Source organism: Helicoverpa armigera, chromosome 11 (assembly GCF_030705265.1).
Source record: "Helicoverpa armigera isolate CAAS_96S chromosome 11, ASM3070526v1, whole genome shotgun sequence".
Classification (NCBI taxonomy): domain Eukaryota; kingdom Metazoa; phylum Arthropoda; class Insecta; order Lepidoptera; family Noctuidae; genus Helicoverpa; species Helicoverpa armigera.
The window spans coordinates 6238729-6258108 of NC_087130.1; the positions used below are offsets into that span (position 1 = coordinate 6238729).

Genomic DNA, 19380 nt, shown 5'->3' on the forward strand with positions numbered 1-19380 from the left:
TTGTTGCTTTTAAGAATGAAATATGCACGCACCACTAAATGGGGAAGAAAGAGCCTGGGTATATTTAATGACGAGGCTACGGGATTCTTCGAAATCATTGGCGCGTTCAACGGAGATGAGTTTTATAGTTAGTAAAAGTCTGCAGGATAACTAGTAGTTGCACTGCATCCTCAGTGGGGTTCTGATGATTTCCTGTGTCCGAAATTTTTGTTTGTTTCTATGTAAATATATTAACAACGTCATTGTTCAAGATCATTAAATTTATTATCAGAGATAAAGGATGAGATGACCAAAATCACGCTATTTAAAAGTGTTTTCATGTGAAATTTTAGCATAGCCTATGTCACAACCTTCAAATGCTTTTCTGTCGATAGAAAGTTCTAAACAACAGTGTTGATTTCAAGTGTGAACAAAGCCCACGTTGACGCAATAGTCTCCGGGGACGCGTGTAAGGAAACTTTCAGCCTAGTAGATCGCGAAACTTTCCATTAGTACCTATATTTAACAAATTAATACCTCCCAATGTATTTAACAGTAATTTTGTTACCGATTAATATAATGCAATTGTGATTTGACTTACATTTCGTAAAATCCGTTTATTTTCTAACTCAAGCATGTAAAGTAGAAAGTAAAACTATGTAAGCGATAAATAAATAACTTAAAAAAATTATAATGTTTATCCCAATTATATTTAAACTATTTATCAGTTAGGTTAACCTTAATACATTTTATGATTTAAGTATGTTTTCTATAATTACTCTGAAAGGAGCATCTAATTTAGATATACCTTCTCGAATATTCTAACCCATGACGACCATAAACGTGCAAGTACTAATTCGTCATTGTTCTGCAAGGAACAATACCTATGCATCAGACCAGACGCATTGCATCCTAACATGACGTACGCTATCCATTCATAACTTTCCTCGAGCATTAATTTACAAAAAAAAACGTGTTCGAGATAGTGACGTCATACCGGGAACGTACTTCACACAGCTTCACGGGTGATTGACGAAATTTCATGCGCGACGCTTTCACAAAGACGAATGTTCAAGTGGCCTGAACATAATTGGTTGTAGGTGTAAAGCGTTCTGTGGAGTTTGTTTAAAAATAAATTGAAGGTGCCGTGGCTACATTCGTGTATTACTCGTTGAATGAAAAACAAATGCCTATCGATAGCTAAAAATATGTATGTTTGAATGTTCTCATACAGATACGATAAAGAAATGACGTTTAGTAAGTAATTGTTCGATTAAATAGATACATTACTTCCAGAGTTTATTTTTTTACCTGGGTACAATATAAAACTTGACTTAAATTTAAAAAACATTGCAGTTCCTGCGTTATTTTCAATCGATTTTCACAGTTTTATTTAATGGCGCGTTTACAGCATTCACATTTTTGTTCGTTGTTATGATTACATGAACGCTTTATAAACAGATTATCTTACCAATCATTCAACAATTTTCTGATACTTGAACGAAATCACATAATAATAGAAATCAAAAGCCAAATTATCTATGTTATGACAATAATAAATTGGATAGAGGATTTATACAACACTACCCCTAAGGGTTTATGTTCATAATCGCGTTATTCGGAGTAACAATCGTTAGGTAACTACAGTCAATAATATAGATTGATTGAAAATCACATATGGTAAATAGGCAATAAGTAGGTCCATTTCTAGAGAATCAGTGTGATAAACCATAACATATAAAGCTTCATTATCAGGGTTTCTTTCAACCTCAACACTCTAAATTAAGCAAATCGTGTTGATCGTACAGCATTGTCGGAATGAGATAAGTGAATTACTTAAGTGTATGATAATAAAATGTAAATAATAAAATGTATTTACTCCAGACTACTATATGTTTTGTATATGTAGGTATATGTTCCTAATTCAGTCACATGCGCCGTGGGAAACAATGACAATTTCATAGTTACACCTACCAGTGCCCTTCGCATCTATCAGTTTTTTGATGATCCCATGCAATGAGGTCAACAACCCCTCGACGAGATGTTCCCGAGTGAAAGTCGGTCACATCTGCTTTTTCCCTAGAGTGTCAACAAGGGTAAGATGTGGCTAACAAACTTGGGTGAATGCACGCTCGAACAGAAACCGATGTTGATTTAGGCCACGAGCTACTACTTATGATTAAAAATCTGTGTTTGAGAGATCGGATATTGCAGTTTTCTTGGAAGATAGATGGCTTTGTAGATCTGGATATCAAACTCTTGTGTTGTTTTGGGAGAACGTAAAAATAGAGTTCAACTTTTTACCAGTCGTCATTGTGGTAGTGGGACTGACAACCCAACAATCTAAAAGCTATTTAAAATATTATAAAACCAAAATTACAATTAAAAGTTTCAATAAAGCCTCATCCAAACTAATAAACAGGAAAGTTATTAATATGGTTTCAAAAATGCTCCTAACGTCCATTAGCAGATTAAGGGTACAGGTAAACTAATAACTGGATCAAACAAACTTAATCTTATTTTAGACCGTAAATGTCAGGTAAGTGATGGAAAATTAACCATGAGTGTTTGATAACAAAGTTGGTAAAATAATTGTGAAACTTTCTCCACCTTATATTTAGGTCTAACGGAACCTGGTTCAAGGCTAAAACTGCTCTCAAAAGCTTCGAAATCCTTCTAGAATATGGACCTAAAAGTTAAAGGTTTTGAGTAGTTTTCCTTCACAATAATACTGTGATGTGATCGGTAATCGTGATTTCCCAGAAGATTGCGCGTATCAGATGTTAGGTGATCCATAATATGTTCGGAAACTTCATGTTCAAGGTAAGCCAGATGGAAGTAATGCACCCATTACGTCATTACATCATCACTCTCTGACCTAAATGTATTTCTTGTTGTTCGGTGTTTGATTGGATGAATTCGTCAACAGATACCTATTGAAATACTTATGTAAAGTCTATTGTATCGACTTGCGTTTGAATAATTTTAACCAAACCAATTCACAGATTTAATTGAGTGCTTATTAAGTATATAAATATTTATGTTAACCTCCTGCCTCCTGAAAGCTATAAATATACGGTAGGTTAAATCATTGTTCTGAAGTATAACATTTGATGAAGTTAAAATAACTCTGTCACAAATACTGATACTTTTTAATTACCTTAACTTTGTCATTAAATATTGGTAAAGTTAACAAGGTTCATCAAATAAGCATGATAAACATCGTGCAGCGATTGCTTCTCTCCGAAAGAGTAAATTAGAAAATGTTAAATCTTCATTTTGATATTTTCAATTGTTAATTATGTTGTGAATACCTACTCATTACATAGATACAGATCACAATTCGGAATGAATTTGTTATACTACAAAAATCATAAAAAAGTTAAATAAATACCGACTATCTATGAATTGTATTACTTCTTTCAATACTTTCAGAAAACAAAGACCACATCTGCAAGCCATCCTATTTATTTGTAACAATTAAATTAATCAATTTGCTTCGTTCACACGTGTTACCGTCTCAAGTGACATCGTACTCCTATATTACGTACAAACGTGTCACGTGCATAGTGAATGCTAGTTGCACTTAATTGCAATGCGTTAGGTAACCCGTGCCTACCTGCCCTAAGGTAAACAAAACGAGGGGATATTTCCTTGGAAGTCAGGCTTCAGTCCGTGTGTTTGCTTTCAATTCCTAGAAGAGATATGAATGTGCTGTAAGGCGGTTTGTATGTTAATCGTTTGACCGAAGGAATCATGACAAGGAGGCTTTAGTTAATAGTGTTGTTTTTTTCTGTTTGATTCAGCGCTTCTTAGTGTGGCCTGGATTTGCTCCTGAGACCAAAGAATAACAATAAAGGCACCTCTGAAAAAAATTGCTGCCCTGCATTCAAATAAATCTATTTCATTTAATTAAAGTTTAGTTTCAGGTAGTAAAAATTGCATCCAAGTTTACATAAAAAATAAGCAACAAGGAAGTTGAGCTCAAGGAGCATGTAGCATGGTCTGATATTTCTTTGATATAGGTATTTTATTTAACTTTTGATTGTCTTGAATGTCAACAAAACTAAATTGTATTGTAGTGTTCTCGTTACAGACTAGGTTCGGGAAAAACAGAACTTCATCTACGCCTCAACATAATTTCAAAGTTACTGGACCAAACAAATTTAATAAAAGCTCTATTTGATAACAAACGTTATGTATGTAAGTGTGTCACGTGACGTTTGGCACGTTCTCACGTTTTCTGCACTAAACGTCTCGGGCGTCACCGACGTTCATTATAGTGCTCGCTTTATTGCCGTATCGAGCGATAAAATCACTAATCTCCAACATTAATCGACATTTACTTCGGCTGGATGCAAACATGTCGATACAACTCACATATATTGAACGGCTAGTACATTTTGAAGCGACTTTTCGTCCTGAGCTCTTACCGTGTGCTACCTAATTTAGTAACAACACTTTAATAATACCCCCCCAAATACGCAGCCTTGGTAATTTTATATGTGACGTATATGTCTAATTCAGTAACAATGATTATTATGTGGGCTGTATATATTGAAACATTTCGGACTCTATTATATGCACGTTTACTTAATAATGCCATAATAGCAACAACATTTGCAAAGATATCATACAAATACATGGTATTCTGTAAGTTTTGTAACGTTGAAACGTGTTTTAGTGCCCTTAAAGCCACCACAATAACTTTAACATTTAAACCCTTGAATATTAAGTTATTTGTGAATGAACAATCACGTCACAATGAATAGTGAAGAAAATACTTACGGCATTATTACATTACAAATAGTAATTGTGTTACGTGTATTATACTATTATTCAATAATAAAGGCTTTAACCTTTCAGAATACATAATAGGTATATGAACCCACACAATGAGGAATACTAAGACCTGACCTAGTTAACAATGACCAATGTGAAAATACAATGAACTGGTCATTTCGGAATCCTGAATGGCAAACTTGAGAAAAAGTCAAGAGTAATATCGAAGTAGCTTTATTTCGATTGTTGCTGTGATTATTAATATTAATAATTTACATATTTGAGCAGTTGTCGTGTTTCATCAGCCTGGTTACTTCAAATGATCAGCGCACGTAGTAAGTGTACGGGGCGGCGTAGGTGTACGCGGAATAGGGCAGGGCGTAGTCGTAGGCACTGTACGCGGAGTAGGCGACGGGCGCGGTGTACGCGGCTGCTACGGGCGCGGTGTACGCGGCCGCTACGGGGTACTCTACTACTAGGGGCTTGGGTTTGGCTGAAGCCAAAGCCAGGAGAGCAGCGAAGAACACCTGAAAATAATATTAATGTTAATTATGACTGAAAATAAGCAAACCCGTAAAGGTAGGGTGTACCTTTAAGTGCCCTTAGGTGAGTAAGGAGCAAAATGTTTGGTTCCAACAAAATGTATCCATCCAAAAGATTAACTTGTCAAAAAAATGGTGGCTAAAACTGTACTTATTACAATAAAAAAATTAATAACTTATGGAGATTATTAATTTCACAAGTTTCACATGTACTGTAGAGACACTTATGCATGCACAGAAAATAGTACTCACGAATTTGAACATCTTGATGTTGGTTTGTTTTGTTGGTTAAGAAACTGTAGGACACAAGATCCGGTGCACAATGATAATAATCAGACAATCGGGACTTCTTTTATATCAGTGGTCAAGTATACGGCGATGTGTTATATGGTAGTGTAACCGGATAAAGTCGAAATATCCTCCTCGAACGCATTAAGCATTATAAGCACGTGCAGCCTTGCGTCGTGTCACCGGCGACCGCTAAAACATATTAGATCAAGGACTTACGCACTGGACACTATTTCTAAACGCCATAGATAACAAAAACTTGAGAAATTTAAATAAACACGGATCTCTTTGCAGCAGTTACACATTCCACAAGATTATTATCGTCGTTAAGTTTTTTTGTTGTTGTTTATTGTTCCACTTTACTTAAAGTAGTTTAAAGGGTCCGTGTTTTATCAAAAACTTTGCTCGAAACTAAACTTTTTGAGTGTTTTGCGATATAACTTGTAAGTATTTTGATACAAACTAGGTAAACCAAAGCGGGTTCATTCAACTTTATACCGAGAGACAGCTTAAAATTAGATCAAAAGTGTCGAAAGCTGAAGCTGTCCATTAAATATTTCAAACCAAAGTAGGGTAATAGAGTAACGAATCAGAAATAACAGACAGCCAACATACAGATGGAGAAATATATTTATATCATATTGGCTGGTTGTGACGTCATCGCATTAGTGTTTATGTCGACGTGGTGACATTAGGACCCTATTGGCGACCTTGACACGAGGCACCTTGTTGACCAGGATTACTGGATGTCGTGGCGACGGACGACGGTGGCGGTGGACCACTCGCTTGGCCTCGCCAAGGCTTGCGGCGAACGCACACGCCAGGAGTAATAGGAGCCACTGGAATCGGGAGTAGACCACGGTTAATGTTTGTCAATAAGTAGTCATATTAAAAGCTGAAAAGCTAAATGAATAAAAATTCTGTATTTTGAGGATAGTGAGCTACTTTACTAGGTAATGCATATTCATCCGAAATACAATTCATTATTCAATTGTCTTAAACGGGACAGGAAAACTCTAGGCCTGTTGTGAGTTATTGGTAACTAAAAAGGAAAGAGACGATTGGCTGATTAAGATTCTGGCCGCCTTTTGCAAAATAAACAAAAATGTGAAAAACATTTTTATAATAAGAATTCTATTAGCTTAATTCCGGCTTAAAATTATAGTGAGTAAGGTTCTAAAAAAAGACTCATAAATTGTCAGCACATGTGTGAAGATTGTAAAAAATATAGCACAGTTAAGCGTGCGACGACCCCTGCATAACTTTCCTGAAATTTAAGGCTGTATTTTTTTCTTGAGGAAAAGTTATGACATACTGAAATATTTTACATCTTATAAATTACTTGCCTTACAATCATTGACGCGTCTGAAGTATATTCACCCATTTTTCTTTTTACTGTCCGTACTTTAACATCTTTTTTATTATTATTTTTTTATTTTTTTGTATCTTTTTTAGGATTTAAAAAGATTCTATTTATAAATTTTATGGTCATGATTATTATTTGTGAAAAGAGGAAAAGTGGTTGCACTTAATCAAATCAAATGTTTGCGCGAGACACATTTGCTAATACAATTCGACATATAGGTTAACAATTTGTTAATACCAATCAATAATTAGAATTATTAATTAAGTATTATTTAAAAAAAAAAACATAAAAACAAATTGAAATTAAAAGTGATTTTCTTAAAACTTAAATATGCATGTTTAATAAATAAATAACTAGATACTTACTGCTTTAAGTAACATCGTCACAATCATAAACTCAATGGTGACGAACTGAAATGCAGCTTATATATCTTGCTGTAAAACTGCTAATTTCATCTCACACCACGCATAGTATAACGAATTAATTAGATTGGTTTCAATACTCACTCATTAGACCCGACACGCTTATCTCGGAAAGTACGAATCATCTAATTAGTTTTTGCAAAAAACTTCTGAAACGATTATCAGCATGGAGAACAAAATGACTAGCGGAGGTGTAAGAGGAAGGTTACTCTCTTCGCCTCTGCCTTCTTTGGAGCCGACCATTTTTTGTACCTAGGTATATTCTTACAACTACTTAAATGGTCGGTCGTCGTCGTCGTAATTGTACCATAACCAAAAATCATTTTAGGTTATGTTTATATTATCATAGGAATGAATGAATAAATCACATCGATAATTTTTGGGAGTTTGGACGTTTAGTCAAGATTTACTTTCTCTAAGCCTCATTAAATAATATAGGTTAGTCTTCAAAATATCCCTAACAAAGTAAATTAAATACATACGTATATTAAATATATACGTAATATGTAGGTAGATGTACATTTTTTTTATTAGGCAATTGCGCGTCATTATACCTTAGACTGTGCTCATTACACTGGATATTATGTATTACGTAAACGAAATTTACTTGAGCCTATTTCCACAACCAACATGATTGTCCGTTTTATTTAAAACAACTGTTTACTTCGAAAATTGAACGTTAATATTCACTTATAATACCACAAGAGCTTCAAAATTATCGGGTATTTCCCGATAGGTTCGTTGCAAACAAATGAAGGAGTCAAGTTTTTCAGGTTAAAAAATCACGAGCGCGAAGCGCGAGTGATTTTTCCTGGAAAACTTGACGACCTTGAGGGAAATGCCAGAGAATTTTGAAGCTCGTGTGGTATTCGGGGGATTATTTTTCCGTCCCAAATGTCGGCCACAACCTGTCAGTTTGACATAGCAACGACCAGAGAAAATATTCAAAAAATTATCAGTATAATACCATGTAGGTTGTACCACGTGACGTCGAATGGTGCAATTCTATTGGTCGATATTTGGGTCGGAAAAATAATCATAGTAAGTAAATAACCCCGGCAACTAAATTGTAAAACTTTTTGTCAATAAACACATTTTATTTATTTTTTAAGTAGTGCAAGTACATACCTAAACAGATGTTTTAAGAAAACCGTTTATTTTGTCAGTGCACTTGGGCCTTAGTCAAATATTCCACGACATTGTGTTGTGTTCATATACGTAATTCGACGCTTCATGGCGTTTTAAATCTTAAAGCAGGTGTCAAGTTAATAATTGTTCTACAGTTGCTTGATACTATTCAGGAATCACCAGACCGGGGAACAAATGACGGAATCTCTTTTGATGGAACAAATAGATTTACATAGTTATTCTAAATTCAAAAATATTAATTCTGGCACAAAATGTGGAAAACCCAAGTTTTTATTGGCCGTTTGGGTGTTCCTTTTATAAAATAGCCTTGGCCAATAAATGTACAAATACTGCCTGTTTAGACAAAATTAAAGCCGCAAATGGGACATTTTGACAGATTTTTTTGTATATTTAATTACTCTCTAATTGACTATTTCTGAGCACCTTTTAGGGCAGAGCATTTATTTTCCTTTAAGAATGGATAGTTGAACCTCAAAATCAGAAACCAAAAGATTGCGTAGACGTATACGTCTGTTTTACCCAAACCCATACATACATACAAACTTTATATTATTTTACGTCTATTACTATAAAACATGGGTTTTTTTTCTATGATTGATTGTAAAATATTTTTCAAAATTTTAAAAGAAAAACCTCGAGGGTTGTAGTTTATGAACATAGCTTCATCTAGCTCACCAGTCAATGTCCACATGTGCAACTTGTCATACAGATAAATTAAATAGACCTTTACATTGTTGACAGTGTGACAAGATCTATGTCCCTGCACGATACAATCAATCAAGGATTTGATAGGCACGTGTTGAAGTAACGAGCCTCCGGGGCTGGTTTGATCTACGTCATTTCTCACCTGTATGCTGAAGCCTACTTTTACCAAAACGTGCACTATGTTCTGATATTTAAGAAGAAGAGCCATTTAAATGTCGTATAAAACTTTTTTTTCATGTCCTTCATATGGGAAACAAATGATTGATTCTGGTATATTGTATACTCTTCAATAAATCAGTACGTATACCGACGCGATACACAATACAGCTTATGTATCGCGTGACGTACCGATAAGTAGAACTTCGGATACTTATATTAAGGTAAGAAGTAGTATCAGTATATAGTAGAATGATCACCTGTAAATGTGCGATCGAAACTGCTCATTTTAATTTTGATCGTAGGAACATCTCGGCTGTTAGTGATCCACGAACCTTCTAAAGTCAAGACTTTTCGTGTATGGTTTTCCATGCAGAGTTTTCTTTTATAACTAGTTCGGACAGATTTTTGCAGACACATTTCACAGCTATCCCGGTTGTTAGTTTGACCGAGTTGTATGGTAACTTGATCTGCGGAAAACGCAGATCCATGCGAGACATAAAAGGTTTTCTTTTGAGTAAATAATGTTTTGTACTATTATTTGCTAACTCTCGCGGTTCCACCCACGTCCTTAAGGAGCTGATTCCCGTCTTCGGATTAAAGTGCCTGTTAGTCAGACGTTATGCACCATTTGAATATCAGAAAGTGATTTAGTTATCTTTTTTCTTACATACAAATCTTTCCCCTTTATTACATCAATACTAAAGATCGAGAAAAGCTACTGAGATCACCCAAACTCATAAATATAACGTAACAATATTTTGTGCCTGAAGAAAATTATGTTATTGTACAGCAATTTAATCTGAAAAGGAGCTACATACTAATGAGAAGACAAGAAGAAAATATATTGTTGCGTCCTCAGGTGTGAAAGAGACTAATCATCGGTTATGGTACGTGACGATTTGAGCGCGAATCCTGACAATACATGGTACGTTCTTAGTCACTCCTATAAAGATGGGTCGGACACTCAGTGGTCATCATTTAGCTCAGTACTTGCTCAGTGACAACAACCTCCAAAATGTACAAATTGGTGAGTGTCAGTTCATTGGTTATTACATAATTCGGTATTTTCATTAATTATTATAGAAACAGTGGGATCTATTGAAGTAAGGTTGCGTTGCGTCATATAAGTATGTTGGGTGTATATATGTTTATGTTCTTGTATGTATTTAAGGACTTAGGCAGGTAGTAGTCGTAATTGTTCGTTGCTAATAATCATGTGTGCTGTTTTATAAGCTTGTAAAGTGTTCCAATTGTTTCTGGAGCAGTCTATACTAATATTGTAAACTAACGATTCAATCTCAGGAATTCAGATCCCTTTGAAACATCTTTTCAGTGTTAGATAGATAATTTTTCGGGTTACATTTTATCCCGGTAAGAGAAGTAGGTCTCACGGGACTAAATAATTCTTATTAGTCTTTATATGAAATCTGTATTTATAAAAAAAAAGTATCACAAAAGAATTCCAATCACAATTAAACATTTATTTTTTGTCAATTTCATTTATAGTAGTCTAGTCATAGTCTAGTTCTGCGATATTGTGCACAAAATTATTTAATACATGTATTTTGTCATGACAAAAGTATTTTCAAAAGTATATTTTCAAATATGATTGACTGACAAGAACTAATTCACTCATAAATTGTATGAATACAAATTAACAAAATGTTTGTTTGCATGAAGATAGAATTGTTTAGTCAAGCTTCGTTTGTGACGTGCATATGAGATCGGGTTTACATACATTATTTTATTTATTGCTTTATTCAAATTGATTTGGGTGTTTGTAAGGAATTATTATTTTTAACCCATTAAAATTATTGACTCGATATCATAATAGTTTTCGTACTCATCAATCGAATTAAACTTTGGCGTAGTCGTGAATAGAATAATAACTTCAAGTATAAGAGTCCACTATCAGAGCACTCGTCGTCCTCTAATCGTATACTGGGAATACCTGTGGGCTGTTAAACACCTTTTATATGAGTGCAAGAAATAGTCCATTCCAATCCTCAAAGAGGCTCGATAAACTGTTTATTACATAGTATCCGTAAGAATCGTATCCACTGTATTCTACGTAAGAAAATTAAGTGTTATTATATTATTTAATGGCTATGTTTCTTTCCACAGTTCGTGTTCGCCTGCATGCTGGTAATGGCAGCAGCGGCTCCTAACCCAGCTTTGTACTACAGCTCTCCCTACACAGCTGCGTACACCGCGCCCCTGTACTCCGCGTACACAGCGCCCCTAGCGTACTCCGCGTACACAGCACCCCTGGCCTACTCCGCGTATACAGCACCGGTGGCGTACTCCTCCTCATACTCCTATTCCTCGCCTTACTACTTCTTTAAATAAGCAGTGTTTCTTTAAACCGAGTATTTTAGCGAACAAATAAATTATTTAGTGTTACTTGCAGTGATTGTTTTATTTCATTAGATATTACTTTTCCAGGAGTTTATTTGTTTTCATATTACGATCAACCATTAGGTTTCCACCTAATACTAATTTATTTTTTGCTGAGATCCTTGGAAAAAGTAGTAGCTTCTCAAAATGTCCTAAATATAATTCTTAGAAATGTTTAGTACTTAAGTAGTTTCAAAAAACCTTTAAGTTTTAAAAACGATTATTCACTGATTATAGCCTAAAGATTTTTGACTCCGCATCTGCATGTTAGAAAAAAGGATTTTATTAGTCATGTTTCTTTCTAGCTACTGGTGAATAAATCATGAGTAAAAAGAAAGATTTTGACATATTGTTATCCGTGCGATTCGATGTTTTGCACCGTAACAAAACAGTGATTTTACCCATTATTCCCATCAGAAGATCAGTCTAAAAGATACTACTGTCGCCTGAAGCTCTTGTACTGGTTGCTGGTTCGATAATTAAAATAAGTGTAAGTATTTTCTAGTAGCACTTACAGGAGAAATTATATACCCAATTATTAGATGATACAGAACACCGTGATAAGTAGATTACGCAGCAGTTCTCCGTGCACTCTGATGATTTCGTAGCGGCATTTGTGTGAAAGTTTGAATGGATTCCTTAGAAGTTAGAACAACAAAATATCTACTTCATACTATAATACACTACGTATAACTACAAAATACGCGAGAACTTGAAGAGAAATGGTAGCAAACTAAAATACTATTGTCTGATATCCGAATATAGAAATAACCAACAATTTAATTACAGCGTTGTGCTAAACGCAATGACAAACTAAATAAAACCAAGTTAATGCTTTTCGAAAGTACTATTTCTTTAATTGATTTTCATTTTGCCAAAATTATTTTTTGTGAACTCTAAATTACTTCTTCAGGAGGTAAGCGGCGGCGTAGGGTGAGGCGTAGGGGTAGGTGGAGTAGGCGGCGAGCGGCGCGGAGTAGGCGGAGTAGGCGAGCGGCGCGGTGTAGGCAGCAGCCACCGGCGCGGTGTACGCCGCCGCCACGGGCGCCGTGTATGCCGCGCTGTACAGCACGCCGGGCTTGGGCTCAGCCATGGCCGCCACCAGCATGCACACGAATACGAACTGAAAAAATAAAAATACACAATTAACTACAATTTATCTATCGACTTATGTTTTTCACCGACTTGCCAAAGAATAGCAGGTTGGTATTATAATTTTTTTAAGAAAATTGAAATTTTCTGATAGCTTTGTATCCTGTTCAATTAAATCACAAAACTGTACTTACAAGTTTGAACATTTTGTTTGTTGTTGTCAAGGAGCTCTTGTTGAACTGAATGATATCAAAAAATCAGCTGCAACCAACTTTATAGTAAATTAAGAAGGACAGTGCACGCAATGTGGACAAAGCCTCGTTCTCGTAGCGGAGCCGTGCTTCGAATACCGATTAGATGACCCCAACATTATGCGTTAATGAAGAGCAAGTGACCGTCGAATGCTTTCCGTTTCATTGTGAATAAAAATTAAAAGTAAAAGTAAAACCCTTTTAGGATGAAATAACCAGTATCCCTTTTTGGGAGAATAAACTGTTTGATATAATTATGTTCCAAACTATGTTGCAGTCGGCTTCTATATAACTAAATACATATGTTTCATAAACTTAAAGTAAGGAAAAAGACTTACAATTGATTACTAAAAACCAACAGTTAGAAGATGGCTAATATGAACCACAACTGAGTTGTTAAAAATAACTTTTTAACAAAATTAAAAACATAAACTGAGGAGTGTGGGCACCACGCTGCAGTATAATTACTATACACCGTGACTTTTTAGTCGTCTTAGAAAGGTGGTCCACTATCCGACATAAAATACCATTAGACACGATTATTAATTTTATAGCCTTACTTAATTAAGATAATAGGTGCAAAGAAAAATACTGAAAAAAAAATGTTTACGTATCAAACGGTTGAAAGTAGGTACCTTCCCAAAGCGCCGCGCTCCATTGATACAAGATTCGGGCAGCGCTCACAACAGGGTGTTCTTATAATCTACGTAATGCATCATAATAATGAATTAATTTTATTTTTAAATTATTCAAATCTCATATATATATATTTTTATATGAACGTTTACTAGTCATTGGATACATGAAGTTAGCTGCCGTTGTAAGACGACTAAAAAGTCACGGTGTATACTATGTAACAAGAAAGAAAAACGTATCTGCCTTTCTAATGGTGGGTGGAAGACACGAAAAATGAAAAGCATCTCAATTTTTTTTTATGTAAACGGCAATCTAGTATAATTTTTTTTATTTAACAACCATAAAAAAAGAAAAACAATAACCGCCTTACCACAAAAACTTTTAAACGTCAGTTTATCTAAAAAAATTTCAAATTATGACGTTGACAAATGATTCATTTTGCAGCCAAAATTTTATTAGACAAGTGTGAAACAAGGGTTTAAAGTTTTTGTAGTAAGGCCCTAAGTCTTTTTTTTCAAACTCTTCATCTAAAGTAAACTTGCTTCCTGACATTTCTGGCTAAAGGAAAGTAATTACAATTCTACGCATGCTACAGATGCGAGCTCTGGTAACGCCACAAGGCATACAAACATACGGCCTTCTCGAGTACTATAAAATTCGTAGCTTTTGTGTATTTGATATCATTCAGTGCAGCACTAGCTCAGTGAAAACAATCAAAATGTTCAAATACATGGTAAGCATTTCTTTATTCCAGGTGTGATGGAGACTTCTGGAACAGTTTCATTGAACAAACAAATCATAAGTTAGTCAATTGTATATTAACAAATGCTTGTGTTTTCAGTTCGTATTCGTGTGCATACTGGTGGCGGCCATGGCTGAGCCCAAGCCGGGCGTGCTGTACAGCGCGGCATACACGGCGCCCGTGGCGGCGGCGTACACCGCGCCGGTGGCTGCTGCCTACACCGCGCCGCTCGCCTACTCCGCCTACTCCGCGCCGCTCGCCGCCTACTCCGCCTACCCCTACGCCTCACCCTACGCCGCTTACTACCTCAAGAAGTAAAATGAACATCTCAAAAAACGGTCACAATTCTAAAAATACAATAAATAAGTAACCCAACAACAGCTGTGTGTGTATTATTTTACGATACCTAGATTTGAAAAACATCAAGGTCAAAACGTAGATAAGCCATCTATAATTTTAATTTCTTTCCTTATGCACCTGCACAGTCGAACAGTGCCAATTGAAATCTATCCAATTTTAAGCCATATTAGGCCTGCTTGACCTACGGCAAAGAATTAACATCAACAAAAATGTCCAGCAAATCTTGTATGACCCAAGCCTAAAACGACTAGGATACACAAGGGGCAATACGCATTTAGGTTACTACTAGTTGTCCCATCTTAACCTCGAGAATCAAATCTGTTGATCGCTGCAAATCTCAAAACAAATAAATTTTATTGGTATTACTTATTTGTTTTTTCGAAAAGTTGTGACAGGATCAGCTTGATCAATTGAATTGTAACTCAAAAATGACAGCATCGTAGTCACACCAGTTGCTCTAGAATGGCTATGTATTAATTGGAGTCCTTCATATACAACATGAGAATGTTCGATATTTACCCATTACCATATCATTATAAATATTACAAGCTGTCATATTCGTTGAAACATTTCTTCTAACTAAATAATAAATACTTTATAGGTGTGGTAAATAGGTTTATACCACAGCTAATACGAGACTGAATGTACCTACTGCCCATGGAGCGTATTTACAGAGTGTACATAGCCAAAACGCATCCATAGGAAACTGCTCGCTGATACTTTGTAATGCTGTTTTTTAATATGTGATTTCAAAGTATACACGAATTTTGCGTACTGCTCGCGTATAATTCGTAGCTTAGACGTGCACATGCATCTTTCCAATTTATACACGGTCAAATTTAACTATACAAAATTTATATTAGGTAAAGCATTAAATAAAAATGGCTTTGAATCTGAGTTTGTTTATTAAAAATGCTTATTAATTTTTAATATCATTATTCGCCCCCAAAAATGTATGTTGCCTTCTAAATAATACTATCTTAGCCACTAGTTATCTTCTAAGTAAACCACTCTAAATACAACTCAGCATGATGGTTATTTTTTAGCATCTTTTGTAACAGGCATTCTAACAGTAAACTTCTAAAATACTGTTAAATGACATCATAAAATATATTTAATTAGCTTCTAATTTTTTTACTCAGTACGTTTAAAATGTAAGCAAGCAACATGCAGCAAGCATAGCTTCTGTCACGGCTCCGGTGCTGCGGGGCTCCGGCGGTCCCATGCGAGCTTATCGTCGCAGATGGTTTTCACGCTCACCACAGCAGCTTCGGCTTGCTGGCCGGCTCAGCCGGCCAGCCTCAGCCGCGTTGGCGGGCGTTAAAACTACCTGCGCTTCAGCTCGCAGGCCGCCTTACCCCTCCGCGCCTACGCGGTTTTGAATTGCACTCTAGGGGTAGGGCAGACAAGACTACGTGGAGTCGGTTTTGCAGCGATTCGTTATCGTCACTAACTTCAATTTTCAATACAATGTTTTTTAATTGAACGAGCATTATTAATATTTAAAATTAAATTAACATTAAATGCTAGGTCGTGTTTTAATCAAAATGGCGAGCATGCAACTGCTCGTGAATAGATTGGAATCGTAAAGAGTTTCGCGCCTATTCCAATGTATACACGATCAGTTTGCATGCGGACTAGCACTGTATATTATGGAACAAAGCAAGATACTTTGGCCACTACAAAATATATGCGAGTATTTGCGTACTGCTGCTGTATACATCGGAAGACTTTGTATAAAAAGTGAATTCCAATCTATTCGCGACTAGTTTCACACGCTTGCGTACTAGCCATGTATATACTGTAAATACGCGCCCATGGAGAACTGGTAATAAAAAAATAACTTTGAAAGAACTGTATGAATCTTTAAGGTTGAAAAATGTAGCTGAAGCAAAGACTTCACGTCATGGATAAGAACATTTAAGACACTAGCTACTTTTATTTAACCTCTATATTGCTAGCTCAGATAGAGTTGTTACTATTCTTTTACCAGATTTAAATTAGTAACGCCAATATAATTTATAATCTATAAATGACGTCATTAACGTTAAGATTGCAAATATTGAAAGTTGGCTGAGCTATTACATGCCTTTGGATTTTCCACATCATAGTTATTACATTTTCATGAAAGAGGAGCAACACTAAAGTCTTGCTACCTTTCAATTGATCTATTTCACGTGACCCGTGTGTATGAGGCTGATAGATGGATCGCTGATGGCCGAAACTCCTAAAATACGACCAATCATCGTGGCTCATTAAGCTACATATAACAATTACAAAATACATATATAAAAATATATAAAGTTTTCAATCATCACAAAAGTAACATAAGTTAGTTACAGCCTTTTTATCGCACCACTGCTGGGCACAGGTCTCCTCTCACACAGAGAAGGATTGAGCATTAATCACTGTCTTGCTGTATGCGGGTTGGTGATTTCAGACGATATAGTCCCGGTTTCCTCAAGATGTTAAAATAAATATTAAGCTTATTTTATTTTTATTATAGATTACTTGATTCTTACAAACCAAGTCACAGTAGGACTAAACAAGTCTGAAAATACTCGTACGTCATAATTTTATGCAAGAATAAGATTGTGATGGTAAAATTACTTACATGACAATAATTAAGATTATAACATTCATCTACGTGCCTTTACACATCATAAAAACAGATGGAATCGCACTAATATTATAAAGGCGAAAGTACGTAGGTGACGCTGTTTCGTTTTCGTGCGCAAACAGTTTTGATACAATTTGGCATTAATATCTTGTATATTTGATCCTACTTGTATGAAAATTTCTGATTAAAGATTGGTCACTTTTTATCTGAGGGCGGTAAGTAGTTCCTTTAGGAAGCCATTAGTTTTAAAAACACACAGTTTAAAATAAAATAAAATGATGCACCAATTTACCACTAAATACTATTGGATTTAGCATTGGTGGTCTGTTTTACCCATATCAAAAAAACTTAGACAATCCGTTACTTAATTGATTTAAACGATTCACAGTTATTTCATTCATTGGGCACTTACTGTCCATGGAAGTAAATTCATTACTATTCCTTGCGCGCTAGCAAGCTCAGTGGACCTCACGTTTTGTGCATTCGGCCTTCTGATATTACTATAAAATCGGAGGGTGCTACATCTTTAGCATCATTCAGTGAAGCAGTAGCTCAGTGAAAACAATCAAGATGTTCAAATCTATGGTGAGTTACTTTATTTGAGGAATAGAACTTCTAAGGTATAAAAAACACCTTAAGCCCTTCGCCCTTCTTTCCTCATTAAATGTCAAGTTTTAGTAGGTCTTAGCTTATTTTATTTTTTTTCAGTTCGTATTCGCCTGCATGCTGGTGGCGGCTATGGCTGAGCCCAAGCCGGGCGTGCTGTACAGCGCGGCATACACGGCGCCCGTGGCGGCGGCGTACACCGCGCCGGTGGCTGCTGCCTACACCGCGCCGCTTGCCTACTCCGCCTACTCCGCGCCGCTCGCCGCCTACTCCGCATACCCCTACGCCTCACCCTATGCTGCTTACTACCTCAAGAAGTAAATCAATGTTCACAAGATAGGAAATGAAAACGAATAAAAAATAACAGTTATGGACCTCTAAATTATTTTTAATTTCTTAAACCTAAACCTAAACCCTTAGCTTGAAAAGAGGAAGTATAGTATCTCTCTTTTACCGAAATGCGTTGCAGTATTCAATAATTATTACAAAGAAAGCCCACCTAATCACATGTCCACTGTGCCCTGAAACTTGCTCGCAGGAAGACTTAATGAGCGCATCCGGCCGTGCTCTCGCATATTGGGCTGACATAGTGTACCTAGTCTCAATATATGACATGTCATCGACACGAAAGAAGAAGAATAAAGAAAGCAAGCAAAGATTATACAGCTGCTCCAACATGTATTTTGGATAGGCTTTCTATGAAAGAAAGAGAACAAATGCTAATTTTCTCACTTGGGCTTTTCAAATTTCCCAGGTTTTTCTTATTCATATTTGTGAAATTTCAAAAAGCATTCATTCGAAAGAAGTGTACATTTTCATTCCGTTTTCCAATGGTTTTACTGCCTTTATTCTGATGTCTGATATATGAAGACGGTACGTTTTGATGTGAAGCGAAGAGTCAGAGTACAGTATCATGTCTAGTTTTAATTTCTCACAATGAATATAGTCTTCTTTAATGAGTATTCTTATATTTTTCACGATTTCACTCAAATTATAATCATGATTTGGCGGGACTAAGACTGAGTTTGTTTTTACAGTCACGCTGACCGCACGCTGAAAATATATGAAATTATGTGAACTGTTATTGAATGACTCGATGACGTGTAGCTATCAGCGCAGTCAATGTTCAGTCATACTATGCACGTCTCGTTGTCAGCGCCGATGGTCAGAGTGACTGTAAAACCCGCTATGAGATGAGAAAGTCACGTTAATTTCAAAGCTAAGTTTCTACGTAGTTCAATCTTATCTGAATCGGTTTAGCCTTCTTATTGTAAAATTTGTACA

General features: G+C 35.8%; 3 protein-coding genes and 2 long non-coding RNA genes across 5 annotated transcripts; 3 read left to right on the top strand and 2 right to left on the bottom strand.

The window, feature by feature from the left end:
* Positions 1–6203: 6203 nt before the first annotated feature.
* LOC110370229 (uncharacterized) lies at positions 6204–7364 on the bottom strand. Its single transcript, XR_002429239.3, has 2 exons — positions 7323–7364; positions 6204–6430 (listed from the first exon to the last, which is right to left on the bottom strand). It is a non-coding gene; the product is annotated as an uncharacterized LOC110370229 (long non-coding RNA).
* A 2924-nt stretch (positions 7365–10288) lies between these two features.
* Positions 10289–11801, top strand: LOC135117572 (uncharacterized). Its single transcript, XR_010276966.1, has 2 exons — positions 10289–10419; positions 11517–11801. It is a non-coding gene; the product is annotated as an uncharacterized LOC135117572 (long non-coding RNA).
* An 830-nt stretch (positions 11802–12631) lies between these two features.
* On the bottom strand, positions 12632–13216 carry LOC110370151 (pupal cuticle protein C1B). Its single transcript, XM_021325883.3, has 2 exons — positions 13076–13216; positions 12632–12912 (listed from the first exon to the last, which is right to left on the bottom strand). The coding sequence occupies exons 1-2, from the start codon at positions 13085–13087 to the stop codon at positions 12691–12693; spliced, it is 234 nt and encodes a 77-aa protein (XP_021181558.3). The 5' UTR covers positions 13088–13216; the 3' UTR covers positions 12632–12690.
* Positions 13217–14421: 1205 nt separating this feature from the next.
* LOC135117571 (pupal cuticle protein C1B-like) lies at positions 14422–14890 on the top strand. The gene is made up of 2 exons (XM_064036987.1): positions 14422–14501; positions 14610–14890. The coding sequence occupies exons 1-2, from the start codon at positions 14487–14489 to the stop codon at positions 14826–14828; spliced, it is 234 nt and encodes a 77-aa protein (XP_063893057.1). The 5' UTR covers positions 14422–14486; the 3' UTR covers positions 14829–14890.
* Positions 14891–17951: 3061 nt separating this feature from the next.
* On the top strand, positions 17952–18478 carry LOC110370163 (pupal cuticle protein C1B). Its single transcript, XM_021325896.3, has 2 exons — positions 17952–18075; positions 18199–18478. The coding sequence occupies exons 1-2, from the start codon at positions 18061–18063 to the stop codon at positions 18415–18417; spliced, it is 234 nt and encodes a 77-aa protein (XP_021181571.1). The 5' UTR covers positions 17952–18060; the 3' UTR covers positions 18418–18478.
* The last annotated feature ends 902 nt before the right edge of the window (positions 18479–19380 follow it).